This window comes from Pseudorasbora parva, chromosome 16, assembly GCF_024679245.1.
Source record: "Pseudorasbora parva isolate DD20220531a chromosome 16, ASM2467924v1, whole genome shotgun sequence".
NCBI classification, from domain to species: Eukaryota; Metazoa; Chordata; class Actinopteri; order Cypriniformes; family Gobionidae; genus Pseudorasbora; species Pseudorasbora parva.
In genome coordinates, this window is record NC_090187.1 from 4,387,297 (window position 1) to 4,397,530 (window position 10,234).

At 35.8% G+C, this 10,234-nt stretch overlaps 1 protein-coding gene across 1 annotated transcript; it reads right to left on the bottom strand.

Annotated features, from left to right (window-relative positions):
• Nucleotides 1–1,224: 1,224 nt before the first annotated feature.
• Nucleotides 1,225–9,858, bottom strand: rbm7 (RNA binding motif protein 7). Its single transcript, XM_067419273.1, has 5 exons — nt 9,655–9,858; nt 6,055–6,217; nt 4,996–5,083; nt 2,355–2,448; nt 1,225–2,231 (listed from the first exon to the last, which is right to left on the bottom strand). The coding sequence occupies exons 1-5, from the start codon at nt 9,745–9,747 to the stop codon at nt 1,881–1,883; spliced, it is 789 nt and encodes a 262-aa protein (XP_067275374.1). The 5' UTR covers nt 9,748–9,858; the 3' UTR covers nt 1,225–1,880.
• Nucleotides 9,859–10,234: the final 376 nt, after the last annotated feature.

Here is a 10,234-nt window from a genome sequence, read left to right on the forward strand (position 1 = left end):
CACCGCGGACGCCAGGCAGCTCAATCAATGAAGCGGCTCTGCCCGGCTGAGCTCCTCAATACCGGCCGCTTCATTACAGAACCCGATCCTGCGCAGATTAACGGAGAGACGCGGGCGCAAATGCACCTCCGCTTTTGGATCGAGGAGATTTGTGGGGATGTACGGCTTCATACGCACCGGGAGCCGCTGTTATAGCAGCTAAAGCACTTTCGGAAGGGCAGATTATGACCCGAGATCGGACATTAAAGGATTCCGCCGGGTGTTAGGTTAGTTGAGAGCACTGACCACTGGCTGGCCAACGCCGTTGACAAATGTACCACGACTATTAAAGTTCCCGTTCAAACTCAAATTCTCATGATACCTTTGCCAGTTTGCCCCTTTTCACATAGGCTAGTTAGGCTAATAATTAGAAAGAGAAAAGAAGCATTTTGGAGGATTCCCTGGTTGCAAGAAATCCCACAATCATTTATATTTAGGCTACAGTTGCAGTAATTGCAGTCCATGGTTATTCGGCGATTTTTTTATTTTTTTTTTATACTTCAGTTTGAACAAACATTAAGGACTATCATAAAATCAGCCGATAAAATACGTTTACATTAAATCCCCTCTAAATGCCAAAACGCATGGGAAAGATTATGTTTTAATTGCATTACAAATTAGACCAAATATCTGTAAATGAGAGTTCTCTATATTTAAAGAAAAAATACAAACTTTGCAAAACATTTAGCAAAAGTATTTACCAGTTTTAAGCACTGGAACTTAGATCGCGATTATTATTTTATATGTTTTAAAACATGTTAAAGAAATTTTAAGTATTGCTCTATCTATCTATCTATCTATCTATCTATCTATCTATCTATCTATCTATCTATCTATCGCAATACTTAAAATTCCTTTAACATGTTTTATATAAAATTAACTTTTAGGATTGTTATCAAAAAACAAACAAACAAAAAACAGAAACAGTTTGTCCATTGCAAATCTCCCAAACCAGTCCCACATTTTAAACCCTAATTTTTTCATCAAATGTCTGAATTGGATGCAAAAATCTGCCCAATAAATATGCGTCAACCGGAATGAAGTATGGCGCCGCCTATGGGTACAGACTACTATTTGATATTTGTAATGGTCAGTTAACACTACCTGAAGTACAGGAAACAATCAACAGTGTTAATATGCATATAAACCAATGTAATGCAACAAATTAATCCTCCACAAAAAAAGATCAGTGAACAGTGACTTTTATGAAAACCAACAAATAACCAAATGTTGCACTTGACAATATAAATGGCATATTTACAAAAGTATTAAAACTGGTTACTGTTCCACGTTTTCAAAGAGTGTCTTGATGAATTAAGAGTCAATATAATCTAATCCCAAAAGAGGAATGTAGAAAGTAAAACAATCTGCTTTTTAAAAACATTACACATTTAAACAGAAAGCATATGAAAACTAGTTTTCTATTCTTTGAGAAATCCTGAGAAATTACAAATTTCTAGAAAAGCAAATCCACCATAGCAAATGTGATTATTTTATGCATTTTGATGTACATACAGACATTTCTCAAAAAGGACATACTTTTCAAAATAAAAAAAAGATATGTATAAACATAGGTGTCCCCCTGAGCTCAAAACATTAAAATAGGCCGTCACACGAATGGACATTTCATACTGATTTTGGATTTTTTTTTGTTGTCGTTTTTTTGTCCTTACGCCTCAAAATGCCTTAATCTAATTAGCTTCTTTTTTCCTCCCCATGTTTTTTTTTATTTTAAAACCTAGAAGGATAACAAAAGGTAATAATAAAAACCATTGATGATTTAAAAAAAATAAAATAAAAAAAAGGTTTTCAGGAGAACTAAAATGCAAGTAAAGTCGTCTTTAAAAGCGCTTCCATCGTCCATCTCTAGAGCCGTCTCTTGAGTCTCTCCGCCTCTCGGGGGGGTAATTTCTGTTGTGTCCTCCACTGCGGTCGTCGTGGTGATGAAAATCACCCCGTTGGCCATCGCGCCGATGACGGTCGTAGTTGTTTCCGCCGTTTCCGTGGCGTTGATCTCTGCCGTGATGGTTGTTATTGTCCTGAGGAGAGTGGCGCTGACCGCGCTGACCAGACCACTCTGGTTGCCATGGGTTACCGTCTCCAGCTCCCCGGAGTTGCTGCACGCTCTGCTGGAAGGCTCCGTTGAACTGCTGCAACTGTTGTTGCATCTGAATCTGCCACATGTTGTTCATCTATGAAAAAAAAAAAAAAATACAGTAAATGACAATTTGAAATGCTTCAGGATAAATGTTTAAGTGTGTTAATGCAGCAATAAAATTGACATCACAGAAGTTTGAACGTGGAGGTGTTCTCACCATCGCCTGTCTCTGCAGACTGTCAGGGGAACTGAAGGACCTTTGGATGTTCTGTGGAGGAGAGTAGGACGGAGAGCCCATCTGCTCTGGGGTTCTGCCAGACCACAACACAAGAGAAGATTATCAGCTCAGGTTAAAAACATTCCTAACCCAACTTGAAAATATTAGAGCTGACAACCCTGCATGAGTTTAAGGACATTGTTATTTAATATTTTAAACACATTATTATTATAAAACTGTATAATGATCATGTTAGCTGATCTATAACACCCGATGGGCGAATCCATTTTAGTTTCCACTCCATTTCAGAGAATCAGATTCCCATTTCTTTGGATTACTTTGCTTCCCATTCGTTTGCAATCCACTCATTTTTGACAGAGAACAGTACAAGTGTGATTATTTTCTCAGGACCATTTAACCGTTTTACCAATTTTCAGTAAAAATTGACCGAACAGCACAAGATGGATGTTATTCAAACAAAACTTAAGAATTCAAATTTGTGAAAAGAATGTTCTTAATAACTTCTTAAAGTGAGAAATAGCATCACTGCCAACTTGTTGTTAGGATAAAATCTTTAACATCTTTAATCTTTCATGTATTGGCTCAAATAGTAAACTATAAAACTTGCAAGTTGTAATTAATATGGTAAATTACACCACAATAATTAACAGACTAGAATATTGGCTTACTGGATGTGTGCCCATCCCTTTCTAATTCACCAAATCAACATCACTAACAGAGTTAACTTTCTGCCATGCTAATTTTCATCTAGAGATGCATTTATATTACATGGTTCAAGCGAACCAATTCCAATGTTCCAAAAATATATATATTTGGATTTGTATTGTAAACCTTAAGTAAAAGTTAAGAATTTAATATTTTATTTGTAATGCTTTCAGTGTCAATATTTTTTAATCTTTTTTAACGCACTTAAATGTATTCCACATAATTTTCAAAAAAATTCCATGCAGAAATCCCAATTTCCACAGGTTCCGCGTGGCGCTGGTCATAAGTCACGGAAAAAGCGATGGTGGCGAATGACTGACCATGACTCTTTTTCAATGGCTTAACTGAAGACAAATGCTCAAACCAATGTCGTGCTGACCTTTATAGACTGAGCGGAAAGTAATATGTATCATTGTCTGCATCCCTTGCAAATTGAGCTGTTTTATACTTCCTTTACCATGCTTTTCCTGGTCAGTTTTGCAAAGTACATAGTGTAAACGCAGATATCACTTCCCAGCAAGTCGAAGATTGTTCTTTACATTTCATTAAATGATCGGGATGTCATTGCTACACGATGCATTTAAAATTTGATAGTAGCCATTATACAAGTCATTTTATTCTTACGAACATATTTGAAAACTTTAAGCAAGGACGTCATTTTTAGCCGCTAGAGGTCGCTTATTGAAAACAATAGGCGTAACTTGATGACACCTTCAAGCTTCTGGCGGAGCTTTTATTCTGTTATTTTATCTTCTATTCATTGTATTATTTTATGAAAGCTTCCACTTCTTCCATTCACGTGTACGTGTGGTAACGCAGCACTGTTTTATCATAAGACACATTTGAGCGTGTTGAAAGTTATGCTATAATGCTACTTTGTGCATTCACTCAGCAGCGACTATGAGACTTGTTCACATTGCAGTAAACTAGAGCAGTATTAGGCATGGTAAAACATCCAAACATTTGCTCACCTGTCTAATAAAACACATCATATATTAAAACATATTTGGCGTTTCCATGGTTTCTACTAAACAAAACCAGAAATCGAGGGTAATGCGGGTATGATGTCATTGATAGGAGATGCATGGACAGTGTCCTGGTTAAAACTGCGTATTACTCTAAAATTAAACATTCTTGGAAACGTGTGAGATAATGCAAGTACACAAGTCAACAAAATGTATAACATTCTTCTAGTGGATTTTAATCCCCAAAAAATCTAACACTTTGTTCCCTAGTGCAATTCTTGAAATAATCTCATTCTTATGAACTTTTTAATCTATTTTAAGAATTTTCTTTCAAAGATCTTTGTGGACATGCAAAAGTTTGGGGTCAGGAAGATTTGGGCTTTTAAGAAATTAATGCCTTTATTCAGCAAGGAATCAGATGCGTTACTTTATAAATTATCAATGTCATTATATTTCATAATGACAATGATAATGTTACAAAAGATAAATGCAAATAAACGCTGTTCTTTTGAACCTTCTTTTCTGCGATTTTGTATGATTTTTTTTCTTTCTTTTTTGATCAAATGAATGCACCCTTGTTGAGTAGAAGAAGCTTGTCAAAAAAAATAAAATAAATAACAACCCTAATCTTTCGAATAATAGTATTATAAACATGCACATTACACAACTGAAAAATTTCAAAAGAATATGCACAGTCCAATCAAAAAGAAAAAGATTTGATACATTTGATTAATTTAAAATATACCGGTATGTGCATAGTAAGTAAAGAATGCGGTCATGAAATCAGCCACTTGAAGAAACCCAGTCACAAGAGAAGCATTTGAGTTGCAAGTGAACACCCGATGTAAAGCGGTCTCTGCTGACATCTTGTGACGGGATCACTTGAGACAGATGTTCAGAGCGGGTGTAAACACAAGTACTGAAAAACTACACTCAAAAACAAAGATTACCTTCCACCGCGGTGACCTGGTGTATTCGCTGGACTGGGGTTTTGAGAGTTTGCTGGACTTTTGCCTTCCTGATTAATATGACTGCTGCCTGTTAAGAGATTGAGATGGCGATTAGTCAGTTATTGTTTTGCAGGTTTTTTTTATAATGAACTTGTAAAATAAACGTGACAAGCCTTTCACGGCCCATTTGATTTCGGTTATCTGATGCATTGTTTCAGATATTAATTTACTTTATTTATGATTTAAATGCCATATCAGCAAAAATGGCTGTATTCATGGAAAAAAAAACAGTATATGTGTGTGTGTGTGTGTATATATATATATATATATATATATATATATATATATATATATATATATATATTTTATGATTACAAAGTTTCAATTGAATTTAACAACTGTCTTAATCTACACAAAACAACAACAGAAACAATTAAAAATGATTCCAGGAGAAACCCATTTAAAAATGTCCATTGATATTTTAATTTTAAAATTGACATTTTAATACAATATGTTTTACACCTGACCCCAGTAACTCTTACACAAAGCAAAAACTGACTTCTCTTCGCGTCAATAAATATGAATCAGTGGGTATCGAGTGACTAATTTGACACCTTGTATATACACAACCTGGTCATAACTATTTTCAAAATAACAATAATTAACTTCTTTAGTTGGTAACCTCATATAGTTGAATTCTCCATTTATTGTAAATGCAGCTTCAATGCGTTTAAGAGTCAGATATGCATGGTTTCTGAATAGCAGAAATTTTCAGAGGAAGAGCAAGTTTAATATTTTAAATTGAAAAAAATTGCACACTTGAGTCACTCACAAATTGGCCAAAACAAACATCAAATAAATGGCTTCAAATGTCAATTTTTCAAATTGTATAAAACAGAAGTGCAACCTTAACAACTACAGTTTTCTAAAAATGTTCTTAAAGATCACAGTAAAAAGTGTTTTAAATCACAAAAAAAAAGAAGAATGGCGAGGGGCTATGCTGAAATGAAAGACCTCTGGTGAACACACAATAAAGCGGTATAATGCGGAAAACCCTACCGGCTCTGAACTGTATGTTGAGCTGCCGTCCGTACAGACGGATCCCGTTGAGCAGGTTCAAGGCGTAGGGCACGGACACTTCATGCTTGAAGTTCACAAACGCAAACTGTTTGGATTTCCCATCATTATCTTTGGGGATTTTGACTTTGATCAATGGCCCAGCCTATTGGAAAGGGAGAGACATCTGATGTTACTTCAGGAAAACACTACTGGCAAAAACTGTTTTCATTCACTGGTTATTTGAGTTTGAGCCGTTCTGCTTCTTCAACAGGTCTTCTTTTTTAGACCAGAGAAAAGAAAAGATCCAAAATACACATGTAAGTGTTTATTATATTTTATCTATGTGTGTGTGTCAGTAGATTTCAGTTACAATACATATCTATAATCTCCTGGGTGCCAGCCACATTATATTTTAGTCAGTTTTAGGGAGAGTTCACCCAGAACTTTTAATTAGCCCATGATTTACTCACCCTCAAGTCGTCCTAGGTGTATATGACATTCTTCTCTCTGATGAACACAATCAGCTATATTATATTATATATATATAAGCTTCCGAACTTCATAAGAGCAGTAAATGGCAGCACAAAAAAGCACAACCATCCATTATTATTTTGAACTACTAGAGGAGTTACACTTTCTACCCAAGTTGAATATGAGAGGCGGTCTGGCGTTAGCTAGATATTTTACTTGATAATGTTTTAAATACGGATATTTTTCTTACACAAACCCACCAATGTGCTTCAGAAGGCCTTTATTAACCACCAGAGCTGTGTGGAGCACATTTATAATGGATGGTAGGGATGTGACGGTGAGGAAATTTTCCAACCGGTTAATCAACGTGTGACAACACCGGTAATACCAGCATCTCCGACTGGGCTTTTAAATCACTAATTGAATCTAACTGAAGGTAACACACGGCCGCTCGGGCATTAATAACGGAGCAGAGCAAAGCGAGTGGTTTCAATGAATTCCAATGAAAGTTAAGCTTCTACAGGCATGAACTGAAACGTGCCAGTGCACACACACCGTGAATGACAGTTAGTCCGTAAATGTGTCTGTGCTGCTGCGCACATTTTAGTTTCGGTTTTGAATTAGTGCCAATTTAGGGCTGGGTTGCTTGAATTGTGGGTTTATTAGCCTATCATTCGTAAAGCTGCTGTCCGTAGCTTTTTGGGGATTAAAATTATTCAAAATAAATTTTAGAAACTACATAACCAACCAGTGTTCAAAACTATCTGCTTACCGTAGCTCGATTTACAACAGTGAACTTGTAATAATGTTTTTAATTTCCATGAGAATTTCAAGCATATCTTTGCGTCACATCTGAACACATAAAGGAGGAGTCCCGGTTAGCAGGTTTTATTGCTCCATTTACGATTCATCTGTTGTAAACTGCAAAAGTCTTCGGACTTCAGAGAGGCTACAGAAGGAGAGAATTCAACTGGGCCGATGCGAAAACAAGGATAAAAAGGGCTTTTAAAGGTGGCGTGAACTTTGTGTTTTGAAGGGTTTTTCAGCTTTTTTCCTGCTGGACAGGTAAGACATTTCAATGGTTGATTAGGCCATGTTACAGTCACACAATTTTTTTTCGCATAATTCATTCTGTTACGGAGTGCTTACTTGTGTCTTTCTTGTTTTCGGTAAACATCAATTATATTGTGCTAGCTCTGAGAGGAAGTAGTTCACAGCTAACGTTACTCCACACTGCACAGAAATGGAAACTGAACAACTGGTAGCCCTAATGGACATTAAATGTAGTCACGCATTGCTGATTTAACATTAACATTTTGTAAAAGTATAATTTGCATGGTTTGACGTGATATGATAAAAATTGTTGATGTGATTGTCAGATTTAATCATCGTGATTTATTGCAATGCTTTTCCCCCCTTAGTTGGTCAGAACAAAAGTGGATGTTACTTAAGTGTTCAGATGGCATTATTATGTTAGTTATAATTTCAAACAGTAGAGTCTGTGTTTCTGAATGATAGTATCCACACCGGCGCAGTGACTGACAGCTGCACACTCCTCAAAGCATTGGATTCCTCCGCGTTACGCTGACCGGGGCACGTCTCTCGTGAAGTTGATAATTCCGCGAATAACTGCAATTTCAGTTTTCTAACAGAGATGGCGACAAAGAGGAAAAACTGCTGACTGCAGCTTTAATTTAAAAAAATTTTTAAACTCACTTAAAATTTACATTTCGCTTCAAAACCAAATCTTCTGCGATCATCTAGTCTGTCAGCTCCTCGCTCTTGTGAGATCTGACACCTTCTGTGTTTGAGCTGCAACACTTTATTAAGCAGACACGTTCAGTTTTTATTCGTAGGGATGATTTATTTTACTAAATTATGAACCAACTAAATAACTAAAAATAATTTAATGACAAATCAAATCTTAAAGCCTGGCCGCACTTTTTTAGGCTTCATATCTTGGGCTGCCATTATAAAGCTTATAGTCAGGACATTTTTTTTAATGACTCCGACTGTATTCGTTGGAAAGAATAAAGTCATGTACAACTAGGATGACTTGAGGGAGAGAAAATTATGGGGTCATTATCATTTTTGGGTGAACTATGCCTTTAAGTCTGGACGTCCTGTAAAGAGTACATCAGGGATTTTCAGAGATATCATTTGCTTTAAGGCATCACCAGGAAAACTACTACTTCAGAAAAGAAAAAAAGACTGAAAGATTGAATTTAGCACTCTTATGGAAATTATTTTTGTAATTATTTCAATTTTCTAATTGCTTTTTATAAATCAACATCTTAGGAAAATGTAATTTTCTAATCAAAATACAACTTTCTGTTACAAAACAGGGCATTGATTTCATACCTCAATAGAAGCATCTCAATAGAGGACACCTGTACTTAAGGCATGTTTATCAGGCATTTTGGCAGACAAAAGTGAAAAGGAAAATGTTCCTATTTAATATTGCATACGATATTATGAAAATATTGCCAACTATTACTCCCATTATCACACTTTTTTCCATTACATGTTGCTCCAAGGACACATTAATATGCAATGTAGAGACATGTAATGGAAAAACCCATGTATGGCCATTTTACCCACATATTGCATGAAGTAAAATGAAAAATTTATTCCGTTATATCTTTCATAACATAGTTGAGAATCACACAAAAAGTTTGCTTTAAAAAAAAAAAAAAACACTGAAATTGTAAAAATCGCAATGGTTTTGACTATACATGTAATTTAATATCTTTCTTCTTTTTTAAACTGAGTCCCAGTGTCCACTTACACGATCAAAGCATAACAATATGAATTAAATATATATTTTAAACAAAAAAATGCATATATATTAAATAATTGTCTCCTGCACAAACCAGAAATCAACACAGCAACGCTGAGTGGCTGGGGCTAACGTGCGTTTGCAAAGACAACATTATCAACAGCCCCAAAACACATACACTCTTGCAGATTAACTGTTGAAATAAAACCTAAGCGAATCATAAATGGCACCAGGCACTTCATACACATTTTAAAACGACACCCTGGTTTGCAGATCGAGCTAAAACAAAAAGCAAAAACATACTCAAACGTTAGCATTAGCGAGCTAATCAACGAGGCTAAAGCACTTACCTGTAAAAACAGCTCAAATATAACTTCTTCTGTAACTTGAGGGTCCAAGTTTCCTACAAACAAAGTCCGGTCAGCCTCATCGGCTATGCCCATTTTGTAAAATATTGATAATCCAGCCGGTAGATTACGTTTAACTCTGTTAATTTGAAGTTATCACCAACCCATCTGTCTTTAAAACGCTTTTGCCGTGTGTGAGCAATAACTGTCGTGATGAACAATCGCTTCACGACACAAACGTGCAATTCCGTCCACACGGAGGCGCTATTTCACACTTTAAAGAATTTCACCAAGTAGCGTTTACCTTTAATAAAGCCAAAATCAATATCCAACCTGGTGCACTTGTGTTTAAATTAGATTAATTAAAATATAAAGATTTTTCAATTACACCCCAAGAACACAGAGGGCACTTGTTGAGATAAAGGTTGGCTCTGTCACAGATAAACAAACGGTTTGGGTTGTTAGCTTATTTGTATTGCTGATGCCTGTGACTCAGTAAAAATAGCCTAGTTGGGGTTTTATACTTCAACCGTATTTAATGACTACTTTGAGATAAAGTAAAGTAGCCCTACTATTAAGTAGT

What these genes read in the sequence shown, in the direction of transcription:
- rbm7 (XM_067419273.1), bottom strand. Translation starts at nt 9,747, where the DNA reads ATGGGCATAGCCGATGAGGCTGACCGGACTTTGTTTGTAGGAAACTTG. An exon ending in TATTTGAGCTGTTTTTACAG is followed by an intron (nt 6,218 to 9,654) that starts GTAAGTGCTTTA and finishes CCTTTCCAATAG; the next exon opens with GCTGGGCCATTGATCAAAGT. An exon ending in CAACATACAGTTCAGAGCCG is followed by an intron (nt 5,084 to 6,054) that starts GTAGGGTTTTCC and finishes ATCTCTTAACAG; the next exon opens with GCAGCAGTCATATTAATCAG.